The sequence below is a fragment of the Mesocricetus auratus genome, unplaced genomic scaffold (assembly GCF_017639785.1).
Source record: "Mesocricetus auratus isolate SY011 unplaced genomic scaffold, BCM_Maur_2.0 Super-Scaffold_100009, whole genome shotgun sequence".
In the NCBI taxonomy this organism is placed as follows: Eukaryota; Metazoa; Chordata; class Mammalia; order Rodentia; family Cricetidae; genus Mesocricetus; species Mesocricetus auratus.
This window is the reverse complement of record NW_024429193.1, coordinates 84650212-84663912: the sequence shown is the minus strand read 5'-3', so window position 1 is coordinate 84663912 and position 13701 is coordinate 84650212. Positions and strand designations below refer to the sequence as shown.

The window sequence follows — 13701 nt, the reverse complement described above, 5'->3', positions numbered from 1 at the left end:
ACAAAAACATAGTATCTATATTTAGCAACAGTTTTCATGGAGCATAATGACTTTTAAAAAAGTGTTATTTTAAGCTTTATTGAGTGTTCTTTTTGTTTGTTTTTGTTTTTCCAGATAGGGTTTCTCTTTGTAGCCCAGGCCGCCCTGGAACTCGCTCTGTAGACCAGACTGACTTGAATTCAGAGATCTGCCTGCCTCTGTCAACTCTGGATTAAAGGTCTGCTCCATCACTGTCCAGCTTTTACTGAGTATTCTAATGAGTAGGAAGGACTCATTTCCCCTGTGTTTTGGGTTGTGGGGAAGGTGGTTTAGCTCGGGAGATAAGCATACCTTAACAACCTGCACAGTCTAAGGACATGAGTGCATTTAGAAGGGAATTTTTAAGTGGCTGGGGTAGCTAGATTGTGGAAGTACAGAGGAGAATCAGGGAAATTTCCACAAATGCTTTGGGGTTCACTTTAGCAAGCATCTTCTTACCCAGGTCTACATTTTTCTAAAGCTGTTGTTCCATGCTTTTAGGCTCTGATAAGTTTACATATAGTAAAATGAACCACAGGCCTGGTTTGGAACAAGTTTGTTTTGGACCTCAAAGAGAGCTTACAAGTCCCTTCATTTTCTAGATTTTTCAAAGGGGGTCTCCCGGCTGGGGGAGGAGGGGTTTGCTGCACGGGCAGCATCCTACAGCCATTTGCTGAGACACAGTAAACTGAATGCATGTAGCTGCAAGCTCTGCCAAAGTCAGCAAAGTATGTCTTCTGCCCTTTTAGTCTGGGGCCATAAATAACTGGGGGAAACGAATGGAAATTGAAAACATGTACTGCTGACAATAAAGAATATTGCCTCAAGTAGGAGCACAGCAAACCATTTGAAGTTAGCAGTCTTCATTCTGTGTTTTGTTGCATTTACTTTTGGGGCTCCAACTCAGAAGAGACAAATAAAAGAAAAGAAATGCTGGATATAAATAAACCCTGTACACAGGCGGCTCATGCCAGGGTTCTGTCTTACGTTATTAGCAAGGTTCAACTGTATGACTAATGAAGTTTCACCCCATCTTTGCAGACACTAATTGATACTTCAGGAGAAGGCTCAAATAGCCCTTAGGTACCTGTGTAGAAATGATTCTATGACTGAACCAACTATTAGGGGGCTTGTTCAATTACAGACTAAAGGGAGCCCGAGAGATTGCTTATGCTATGGCTTCATTTCACACGTGAAGAAACAGACTAGAAGAAAACATTCCTTCTCAGGTGTTCATGTGTTCATCTGGTTGTCTTTCGTCTGGTCCCATGGGAGGGAGCCAGATGTGGTTCTGAGTGCTGAAAATGCAAGCATCTGCTCTCAGGGAGTTTACCGAAGCCCACACGTGGAGGCGGCCCTGGGTAATAGAAAGAAAAGCATGGACTACCTATCTCATCATAGAGATGATAAGTGACATAAGGAAGAGAAGGCCAGTTGGGAGGGAAGGGGGTTTATGAAAAGGAAACAACTACGTTAAGATTTGGGGAGACTAGCCCTGCGGTGGTGGCGCACGCCTTTAATCCCAGCACTCGGGAGGCAGAGGCAGGTGGGTCTCTTGGGAGTTCGAGACCAGGCCTGGTCTACCGAGTGAGTTCCAGGACAGGCTACAAAACAATACAGAGAAACCCTGTCTTGAAACAAACAAACAAACAAAAAGATTTGGGGAGACTGTTTCAAGCAGGGTAGCTGTCAAAGTCGTGGGTCAGGAAGGCAACGGCAGGTCTCACGTATAGGGAAGGAGTCCTATTGGGTGGTCACCTGACCCTGAAGGCGCTGAGGGCAGAAGGGAAGATTTCTGAATCTGTTGAAGGTTTAAAGGGAGAGTTGAAAGATAGGGTTTGTATTTTAAGACACATTTGTTGAATGTGACATGGAATAGCATGAAGAGAGATAAGACCGGAAATGGAGATAAGACCGGAAATGGAGGCTGACTATGGGGCCAGTGAATTCTGGCCAGGCCAAAAGGTTATTGTTTAGGATAGGGTAAAGCTGAGCGGGAGTAGGGATGGATTTAGAATGTCTTGGAGGCAGAACTATCAGGGTTGTGGTTAGATTAGACATAGGGATGAAGGCAAATGAGCAGGCAACCAGACAGACAGGTTTTTGGTTTGAGAAAGTGAGTGAGACCATATTCTGAAGAAGCCTAGAGGATGGAAGACTACAGAAGTTAGGAAAAATGGATCCATATTGAGGGACAGTAAATGAACTGTTTCCCTTTGAAGCTGACACTCAAAGTGGTGTCTGTAAAACTAGCCAACAATGCATTGTAGAAAAAAATTGATTTTTTTCTCTGTGAATAACTGACCTGGTTATACTCATAGCAGCTGAGAAAGAAGGAACCAGTCTTAAAATGTGCCAGTTAATTAATAGATTTCCCATAATTCCATCTTTCTTGTAACCGTGGTTTCCACTACCTACCTGGGATGTCCTTCACACCTCTTTTTTTATTTTTATGGTATTTTGAGAAGATTCTTTTCTTTTTTTGAAAGGCTCTGTATTTTTTATTACTGGACAAACCATTCCCAACTTAAATATGACCAAATCTCCAGGTTAAAATTGCTGAACTCCATCTGGTAGCACAGCTTGCGTTGACCACGATTCAGTGCAAACTCTCAAGTCTTGCCATTGATTGTGTGAATCCTGACAGGCCCAGCTTGGTTCTCCTCCAGGGTCTTCTCTTGGAGTTGTACCTGATTTTGTTACCAGTTTTCATCTGAATCCACTGAGGAATAGGACGATTTTGCTTTTGTTTCTTGGCCAGGAATCGCTTGATTGTGAAGTCTTCTGAGAAGACATGGTGAGAAGCTGACCCAGGCAATGATGCATGGCGACGGAGGAGAGGCGAAGAGGAGCTTGAGACAGATTCTTACTGTGCAGCTCGAGTTAGGCTCAAGCCCATGGCAATCCTGCATCAGCTTCCCACGCACTGGGGTGAGAGGTGTGCGTTACCATGCCTGGCTCAGAGACTGTCTTAGAATGTCAAGTCTGGTGAAGGTGTTACTACTCTATTCAGTTGGCTTCACTTCTGTTTTGCCCTGGTCCCAAGGTCATTTATTTCTCTGATGAATATTTCCTTACCCACTTTTGCCCTTCCAACCCGTTCCTCTGTAGACTTTCCTGGTTAGAATATGTTCTACCTCGTTTGTAGTCCCCTCCTTCCTCCCCTGTTCCTTAGAGCGCAGACAGGTTTATTTCCCTCCTCTCTGCAGTGGTACTGGGGAGTCCACCTGACCTCAGGGTGACAGGAAGAACAGACACTCAACTGGCAGACTGCTCTGCAGTCTGGTGATGCTCCCCAGTCTAGCAGCCTTTGGGGCTCTGGACACTTGGCCCTCCTGCCTCTTGGACACACATAGTCTGTTCTCTGCATTCCACTGGTCCAGGGGTCCCTCCTAGAGACCCAGCCTCCCTCAGTTTTCTATGTTGCCATTGTTCTTTCTCCCCGAGTCTGGGAGTTTCTGATACCTTTGCCTTCAGGTTCTTTGGGATGACCTCATTAATGTGGTGTGGGTTGGTTTGTTTGTTTTTTGCCAGGAAAAACACCGCCTTCTCTTATCTTTCATGACGCAGACAGGAGCTGCTACATCTGTTCTGTGCCTCCCGATAACCAGGCACAGCTGTAGGTCGGCAGACCCTCTGACTACCCACTACTCTGTGCTGCCCACTTTCAGTCTCCCGTGGTCATGCCTCAGTTACACCAACATCACAGGACTACAGCCATTTTGGTTGAAACTGCCATCTTAGCTACCAGATGACCTGATACCTATTGCAGACACTATAGATAAAGTGATTAAGATGGTCATCTGAGACTGCCTTGCTGACCACTGATGTGCAGACTTTGTCTTAGTGATGTTTGGTATGTTAATAGTCTTCATTTATTTATTTGTGTGTGTGTGTGTGTGTGTGTGTGTGTGTGTGTGTGTGTGTGTGTGTGGTTCACTCTCAGGAGCCAATTCTCTCTTGCTACTTTCTAGGAATTAAACTCAGGTCAGACATTCTATAATGCCTTTCCAGGCTGAACTCTCTCATCTGACCATATGTCTTTTTAAAAAAGATTTATTTTTATTTGTGTATGTGTGTGCATGTATGTGTGTGTGTGTGTTTATGTGTGTGAGTCTGGTGTACATGCATGAACATGTGTATCACATGATTGTGGGTGTCTGAGGAGGCCAGAGAGGGTGTTAGATTCCTGGGTGCTGGAGTGGCAGGTGGGTTTAAGCTGCCTGGTGTGGGTGTTGGGAGCTTGGTCTTCTGGAAGAGCAGCCAGTGCCCCTCACTGTGGAGCCATCTTACCTGCCTATATCAATAGTTTTGGAGAGAGCCCAGCTCACTCTGGTTATCTTAGCATCTCTTCCAGGTGCCACTGGGTGTGGGATCTGCTTATCTCGCTGTTGGACAAGATGTGCTTCTGTCTGAAGACTATTAATTAAACTGTACTTTGTTCAGCTCTGAATCTGTCTCTTTACCTGTTGACACCCTCTGACTTTGGCACCCAGTTCTTATGCAGAACTTTTTAAAAAATGAAATATCACCCTAAATTATGACATTTTCTCCAGATGAGACAGCAGCTTCTTGCCTTTTGAAGCCTAACCTATCTGATACCAGTCCCTGAGATCGTATTGGCCTAGGGAAATTTGGCAGTAATCAATAACACATTTTCATTTGAAAATTCACTCTCCTTTCTTCTTTTGTTTTCCTATAAAACTTCATGGTGCTTTTCGAGTAAGTCTGTAAATTCTGTTGCACTTTTTCCATTTCCCTGACCATCAGCAAACCTTCATGACTTCTCTAGGAAAACTGCATTCAGGCAGTGGCTGAGGCCAGCTGTGTACTGGAAGCTTTATTATTTAGATGACTATTTTGACTAAGCACACTTGAACAGCTCACAGCACATACAAGTGAGAAGGCTATGGACAAATTGTGTTTGCTATAAAAAGGCAGTTGAGCTGGTCAGCCATTGCGCTTGCCTTTAATCCTGGCATTTGGGAGGCAGAGGCAGGTGGATCTCAGTGAGTTTGAGGCCAGCCTGGTCTACAAAGCAAGTTCCAGGACAGCCAGGACTGTCCCACAGAGAAACCCTGTACTGAAAAACCAAAATAAGTAAATAAAAAGGTAATTGAAATATTTTCGTCTCCAACCTTAGGGCTTTAGTGAGAAGTTTTCAAAGAGGCATTGTGGGCTGGTGACGTAGCTCACTGGCAGAGTGCTTGCATCCCGCGCATAAAGCCCTGCCTGGCTTCATGCTCTCCTGCTGCGTAAAAGTGAGAGTGGTGGTACATGCGTGTAATCCCAGCACTGGGAAGGGGGATGCAGGAAGATGATAAACTCAGGAGCATCACTGATGACATAGGGAGTTGGTAGGGAGTTTGTAGACCAGCCCAGAATACATGAGAATCCTGCCTCAAAAATATAACAAAACAAAGCTAACCTGAGTTTTTGTTTTTAAAGAGGCAGAGGCATCTTTGGGGGAGGAGCCTGGACAGTGAATATAGTCAAGAGTCACTGACCTGTCCAAGGGAAGCCAGTAATCGGGCCTTGATTTGGAGAGTGGATATTAGCACTTTTCCCCCGGGGCTCTCACCTCAGCATTACATCACATTACACCATGTGAGTGATGTAATACTGTGACCGGAGGGGTATTTAGACAGGGATGGGCATTTTTGCTAGCAGGAGCACACCATCTTCCTGCCTGGGTAGCACAGGATGGGTGACAAGCTAATCTCAGTCATGAGCAAACTAAGAACAAGAAGAGGAATCTCACTTAAATAGAATGTTGAGCCGCTTTTCCATAAACATTTGTACCAAGTTATAGGCTATAGTGTGGCTCTCCTGGAAGCCCCATCCATTCTGAGCTCAGATTCTAGGGCTCCTTTAAGGAAAATGAAGGCTGAGGAGGGACCTCCTTCAGGTGGAAGGGCTGGTGTAACTGGATATGGGCATGCATGTGGGCTATGAAACTCTGAAGGCTTTAGCTAATGAATAGAAGGAGGCTACCAGTTGCTGGGAGGGAAGGGAGGGTAGAGATTGGAGGTTTGTAGGAAAGAAACACTTCCAAGACCTGCCTGCCCTGCTTCTATTCAGAAATAGGGTGTGGTAAGTCTGGATGTGGACTGTGTTACAGAAAAACGGCAAAACCCTTATCAAAGGCAACTGTCTCATGGATAGAAACAATAGCAGAGGCCTTATCAAAGAAGGCAAGTGTCTCCGTAGGTTGGACCTCAGTGATTTGCTGGGGCCATCATTTCTAAGGGATCCAGGAGTATGATGACAGGGTCATTAGTCACAGGTTAATTAGATTTAGCTGATTCATGAACAAAGACAGCTGCCTTTCAAATTCTGATTAAGAGAAAAATCTTCATAATTTTGCGTAAATATAGCACTCATTCATACAGACCTGGAAGCTTAAAAAATAATAATGAGCTGACTCTAGGGGTGATGGGATAATATCTTGACGTTTTGTATGTAGTGTGTGGTGGGGGACAGAGGCTGACATGGCCTTCCTCAGTTACTCTGCACCTCATTTTGGAGATGGGGTCTTTTATTCAAGCGAACTGAAGTTCAGTAGCTAGTCCGGCTGGCCAGTGAGCTGTAGGGATTCACCCGTCTGCCTCCCCAGCCCTGGGATTATATGTAGGCTTACTCCATCATGCTCGTGCCTAGCTTTATACTTTATTCAAATCCAGGTCCTTGTGGTTGTGCAACAACCACTGAATTCACTGAACCATCCCTCCAACCTCTATTTTGAGATGCCTCCCAACCTTTGCGTTTCTTCTGTATTTTCTCTCTTCCTTTCATTCAAGCAGATAAAATGGGTGTTTTTGTTTGTTCATTTTACTTCCATGAGGTGATTTAGTTGGAAGAAAAAGCAGAAATGGACTGCTCATCTTCCTGGCTTCAGGAGTATTGGGAGTGGGATATGAGCCAATAACATGTTGGCCAGAAACCCAAAGAGAAAAGATTCTTCTGCAATCAGGGAGAGTGCTCGGAGCCAGAAGGAGGGGACACGAGACCAGAGTTCCAATGTCACAGGGCAGAGAGAAAGCATTCCCTGGGTCCTTTGACTCCTCTTGTACCAGGCTGTAAGTGTAGCGAACAAAGAGACAAACCCTCCCTTCACGGGGGAGTTTAGTGACAGCAGGGTGAAACTCTTGAGTGCAGACACCTTCTGAATGCCGTGTGTATTTCTTCACAGTGGCCCCTTGACTTAGATGCTCTGTTTTTAGTTCACAGCTGAAGAAAGGAAATCACAAGCCGGCCATAGAGTTTCCTGATCTCACAGGGAGTAAGTAGCAGAACTAGAATTCAGACCAAACAGAAGGGACTCTTAACTGTTGTGCTATGCTGTGCCGCGTCCTAGATAGGGCTTTGGGAAGGCGGCGGACACCAGGTTGAAAGGATGCTGGGGGTGGGTGTACAGAGATGGCAACACAGATTACATGAGCAGTGGACAGACCCTCAAGTTCCAGGGACTTCTACCTGAGTTGGGGGATGCCCTGGGAGTTGCCTATCCTGCCAACCTTCCTTTGCCTGAGATTCTGAGACCGCAGACCCAATGTTTTCTTTTTGTTTTTTTGGTCCAGCAGCATGGAACTTCAAAATTGAAACTATGTTAAATTAAAGGAGTAGAGACCACAAGGCAGGGAGATGGCTTGGTTAGTAACATGCTTGCTGCTCAGGCATGAGGACCAAATTCAGATCCCAGCACCCACATCAACAGTCGAGCTGAATGCTGTGTAACTGTCTCAGTTACTTTTTGGTTGCTAGCACAGAGCACCGGGACCAGGACAACTTACAGGAGCAAGAATTTATTGGAGGCTTTCAGTTGCAGAGGGTGACTGTGTGGCCATCACAGCAGAGAACACAGCATCAGGCAGGCAGACGGGCATGGTGTTGGAGCAGTAACTGAGAGCTTCCACCCTTAGCCACAAGTAGGGAGCAGAGCAAGAGGGGAACAGTGAGAACGGTACGGGCTTTTGAAACCTCAAAGTGGCACAACAAGGTCGCAGCTCTTGGTCCTTCCCTAACAGTTCCACTGACTGGGGACCATGTATTTAAATATATATGTCTCCGGGGCCATTCTGATGCAAACCACCACAGTATGTAATTTCAGGACTCGGGAGATGTAGACAGATGGGTCCCTGGGGCTCCTGGGCCAGCCAGTCTAGCCAAATTGGCAAGCTCCAGCTTCAGAGATGTCTTGTCTCAGAAAATTATATGGAGAGTAACTGAGTAGTCTAATGTGGTTCTGCGGCTGTGATAAGACATCCTGACCAAAGCAACTCGGGGAGGAATGGCTTTCTTTGACGCACAGTTACAGCGCATGCTCAGGGAAATCAAGGCGGGAACCGAAGCGGAGCCCATGGAGGAGCGCTGCTCACTGGCTCGCTGCCCTGGGTTTGCTCAGACATCTTTCTTATACAAGCCAGGCCTGTCTGCCCAGGGGTGGCACCGCCCACATTGGCCTGGGTCCTCCTATGTCAATCATTAATCAAGAAAATGCCTGACAGAAGTGCCACGGGCCAGTTTGATGGATACGACCGACCAGTTGAGGCTCCCTCTTCCCAGGTAAGTCTAGGTTTGTGTCACATGAACAAAAACTTAACAATGACACTAAGGAAGACTCATGAACATTTATACACCGCCCCTCCCACAGAATAAAGACATAAAACATAAACATAAAAATTAAGGAACATAAAAACTTGAAAAGCTCAGAGATGAACTAGTTTATTCAACTGAGTTGTGGACTGAGCTCTAGCTGGAGACCAAGGGAAGTGTGACTGGAAAGAGTCTGTGCGGCTGGTGGTCAAGGTTAAAGCCCCAATTGTCACCTTACATTTCCACCCCCTGTTTTAGAGCATCGTGAAAGGAGGACCTCGGAGGTCGAGGCTGCTAAAGATGGAGACCTGGGCAGACCAGGATGCTCCTCCATTTTTGCAGAGAAACAGCTGCTGTAACGTCTGTGTGGGTGTGGACAGATGCATGGTGCAATATATCACTTTAGAAACCAATAAATGATATGAAAATATAATTACTCACTGATTAATACAAACATTCGCCAGAAAGCCTGGTCCCCTCACTAAACACAGTGGTATATACAGTAGAGTGTAAATTCTGTATAGTGAAGTTTCATCTGCCAAGAGACTTTCCAAATCTCTCGGTTATGACCAAAAGAGACTTACTATTAGTGGTTACAAATCCAGACACAAGAGGGTGTTTTCGTGCACAGGTAACCTTAGCAATGAGATGGAGTTAGGAGGATTGCCTGACTACAGAGAGAGATTCTTCTCTCCCTCCCTCCCTCCCTCCCTGCCTGCCTCCCTGCCTGCCTGCCTCCCTCCCTCCCTCCCTCCCTCCCTCCCTCCCTCCCTCCCTCCCTCTCTCCCTCTCTCCTTTTTTTCTTTCTCTCTTTGTAAGCACGCATAGAACAGGAATGGTCATTAGATATATTTCAGTTTGTCATTTTCTGTTTGCTTGTTTGTTTTTCTGAGACAGTGTTTCTCTGTGTAGCCTTGGCTGTAGACCAGGCTGGCCTCGAGCCACAGAGATCACCTGCCTCTGCCTTCTGAGTGCTGGGATTAAAGGCGTGCACCACTACCGTCTGGCCAGAGAGATATTCTGTCACACACAAAAATTAAACTATACGCCCCCCTGCAAAATGCTGGTACTAATGCAAAGACTTTTAAAGTCACCTTTTCTCTTTCCAACTTTTTAAAAAATTAACAGAGAAATATATGGTATTTATCTTTGTGTGCGTGTGTCTATGACTTTGTGTGCATGTAGACCAGGGGACAGCTTTGGGTGCCATTTCATAGGTATTGACTACTTTTACTGGAGACAGGCTCTCTCGCTAACCTGGAGACGAGCCTCCTGGCCAGCAAGTTCCAGGGAAAGCACTTGTCTCTGCCTCCCCGGGGACTGGGATTACAGGGAGCCCTGTTGTTCCTGTGCTTTTGCATGGATTCTGAAAGAAAAATGAAATGCAGGTCCTTGTGCATGTAAGGCAGGCATTTTCTGACTGAGCTATCTCCCAAGAGGGGCACTTGTCATTCTGAGATATACAGCCATTTTTTCTGAAGATGGGAGTCGAGTCTATGAATCAGTTTTGCTAACCCATCCAATAGCACACTCTTTGCTTTGCCCTCAAACACGCTGTCCTCTCTGGGCTGGGACGGAAGAGCACACCTCGTCTTTGCTTGGGCTTTGAGGCTCATGTCTGAGACTGATGCTCTTTGAAAGCATACTGTCATTTTGACTCCCCATACTATGGGGATCCAATGTCTTCGTTCCTTCTAGAGTTAAGGGCAGACTAATTGAATTTCTTTGTAGACTAGCAGTGTGAATTTGTGGTCCACTCTCATGCGCTGTCTGATGCCTTCTCTATTAAAGACCGAAGCCCTGGAAATGAGCCTCTCCACTCTGAGCACTGATGCAGCCTTGAGCATGGCTCCCTGCTCAGCACTTAGCACAGGTGATGAATAGCTCTTTTGTTCCCTGACAGAAACCCACACCTACTAGCTTGCCTGTCCTTTGTCCCATGGGACATGTGGTGGTCCAGAATGAGATAAGGAGGGAGACAGGAAATTGTATACATTATTCACTGTTGCTATTATAAACCTCCACATACAGCAGCTTAAACAAGACTAATTTATCTTAAGGTCAAAATCCTAAGGGGGATTCCCAGGCTGAAGTCAGGCGTTGGCAGCACTGGCTTTTCCTGCGGTCCCTGGGGAGGAACTGTATATCCTGCTTTGTGGTTCCCTCTTTCATCGTAAAGCTCCAGTCTCTGCTTCTGACAGCCTTTTGCTCTCTCCTCACCTTCGTCTCCTCCTGTGTCCCTCTTAGAGCTATTGCTGTGATTACATTGTACATCCCCCGATGATCTGGAATTATCCCTTACTTCAACTCCAATGACTTATTCACAGTGATTAGAAACTGAAGAGAAGTTAGCAAACCGAGACACCTCTGGCTCTCAGCACACTCAAAGCTATCACCTTGGGTACTTTGCTTTGCTGTTACAGAGCCCTGAAATGGGTGATCTGTACACAGCAGAAATTTGGAGGTTAGGAAATTTAAGATCCTCTTAGCAACAGGTTTGGTATCTTTCTGCTGTGTCCTCATGAGGTGGAAGAGGCCCCCAGGACCGTCTTAATTCTCTCTTTATTAGGCATGGATTTCGCCCTTGTCAGCAGAATCCTTGTGTAATCATGTTTAAGAGCCCTCACTTCTTAACCAACGCTTTAATGATTAGACTTCAATGCGCAAATCTTGGAAGGAGACATATTCAGAACACCATAGCCAGGGCTGGTTGGGAGGCTTCACTGGAGAGTACAGGGATGCTCAGCAGTCTCTGGCCACCATGAAGCAATAAGTATCCACTTGGCTATCTTGGTTCCCCTTTAAAATTGGTGGCTGTTGCAGAGCATACACCTTTAGTCCCAGTACTCAGGAGACTGAGGCTGGAGGATCTCTGTGAGTTTGAGGTCAGCCTGGTCTACAAAGGGAGTTCCCGAACAGGCTCCAAAGCTACACAGAGAAACCCTGTTTTGAAAAAACAAAATACAAAAACTAAAAAAATAAAATAAAATAAAATTGGTGGCTGTCGATGGTGGCTCACACCATCAGTCCCAGGATGTAGGAGGCAGAGGCAAGATTGCTGAGTTTGAGGCCAGCCTGAGCAACTTAGTAAAACCCTGATTCAAACCTGGGCACCAGGACTGGAGCCACGGCTCCGGGCTTACGAGCCTCTGCTGCTCTTGCAGAGGACCCAAGTTTGGTTTCCAGCCCTATGTGGACGCCTCTTAGCCACCTCCAGCCCCAGAGGATCTGATTCTCTTCTGACTGTGGAAAACTGAACTTATGTGCATTTTACCTCCGCACAGACAGACATACTTAAAGATATAAACGTGTCTTTAGAAACGTCATCAGAACAAAATAAAACAAACACTGTCCCACAAAGGGAATAAAACAAACCCAGAACAGAATTGGGCAAAGTGCTCCCTGCGACGTTTTCTGTGTGGGTTGTTTACCCTTCTCAAGGGGGGGGGGTTGGCGGTGAGTGGATTTGTACCACCTGAGGGCCCCTTCCTAGGCTTGCGGAGCTCTCCTGATGAACTTCCCGCAAGTGTGACATTAACACAAACATCACGCTGTGATGTTTAAAACCGCAGTTCTCCTGAACTGCGCAGCAGCAGGGCAGAGTGGGGCCACCGAGCAGTTATTTTTCTGGTTGCAGGGACAAAACACCTGAGAAGCGGCGTGAGGAAGGAGGGGTTTGTCCTGGCGGGAGGCTTGGGGGCACAGTCCTGCCCAGTGGGACACGCCTGTCAGCAGGAGCGTGAGTGGCTGGTTACGTTGAACTCAGTCAGGGAGCCCCGATGCTCAGCTTGCCTTCTGCGTTTCATTCCGGCTGGGATTCCGGTGCACTAAACAGCGCCCGTCACGTTCAGTGTTCCAGCCTCACTCCAGTCCACCAAGAAACTCGCAGGGACCTCACACTGGAGGTTTGCCTCCAAGTGATTCTACTCCTGCCAAGCTGACAATCAAAATCAGCTAGCACATTTTTCGTGTTAACTGTGTGTGTATGTGTTCTGCTTGTGTATACAAGTGAAGTGCTCGGAGGGGCCGGAAGAGAGGACCGCATCCCCCCCGAGCGGGGGTCACAGGGTGGTGTGCGCTGCCTGAACCGGGCTCCAGGGGAACAGCAAGCCATCATCACTGACCAGTCATCTCCCCAGCTCCACACCCACACTATGTGACGTCACCTAGGCCACACTTTTATGCTAGGCAGGTGCCACCCGCTTTGAATTCAGTGGGTTCTCGCACACGGGATCTTCCCAACAGAATGCCACTTCCCAAACTGGGAATAACTAACATTTCACACAAACAGCAGTTGTTTGTCTAATTCTGATACACCCATACCCTGGATATGTGATGTGCTCTATCTTGAGCATCTGGTGCGTGGGGCCTGATGTGTGAGTTCAGGCTGCACAGCATCACTTCTGGAGAGATCCCTGCTCCTCCTGACTCCAGCCAAGACTCCCAGAGTATACTGTGCAGATCGCAATTATCGAACCAAATCCATGTCACAGCCATCATTTTTAAAAAAATGTGTTTGTTTATTTGCTTCCCATGCTTTAGACATTTCATTAGCATATATAAATTCTACAGGATAATAGGGTTCACTATGACTTTTCATATGTGTAAACAGCATAGTTTGATCGTATCCACCCATTATTCTCTTCTCCCTCCGCCTTCCTTCACCCATCCCTGCTGTCCTTCCCCTTTGTGGTGGTCCATGTGTCTGCCTGCTCTGTTGTGCATTCTGCATTTCTGGTCATTTTCACAGCTGCTGTCTTTGCGTCTACTCATGGGCATGTGTCCTGAGACATTGTGAGTCCTTCACAGTTAAGTAGAGTCAATTGCTCACTTACTGAACGAGGAGCGCAGATGTCCTTTGTCCTAATAGCTTTGTTCTGTTCTTCACCCCCATCCAGCACGCCCGAAAACATCAAAGCCAAATACGACGTTCTGTGACAATACCTGTCTGATTCCATTCTAAGTATTTGTTTCTGTTTTAGTTTTCTTTGAATTAACCTGAATACACATTCTCACCACAAACGATCTCAATTGCTTTTTGGAAATACCATGGAGATACACTGTAAACACAATTGGCAACATTTATCT

At 46.4% G+C, this 13701-nt stretch overlaps 1 protein-coding gene across 1 annotated transcript; it reads right to left on the bottom strand.

The window, feature by feature from the left end:
• Positions 1–2617: 2617 nt before the first annotated feature.
• LOC121142158 (60S ribosomal protein L39-like) lies at positions 2618–6666 on the bottom strand. Its single transcript, XM_040751484.1, has 2 exons — positions 6659–6666; positions 2618–2870 (listed from the first exon to the last, which is right to left on the bottom strand). The coding sequence occupies exons 1-2, from the start codon at positions 6664–6666 to the stop codon at positions 2618–2620; spliced, it is 261 nt and encodes an 86-aa protein (XP_040607418.1).
• Between the last annotated feature and the right edge of the window lie 7035 nt (positions 6667–13701).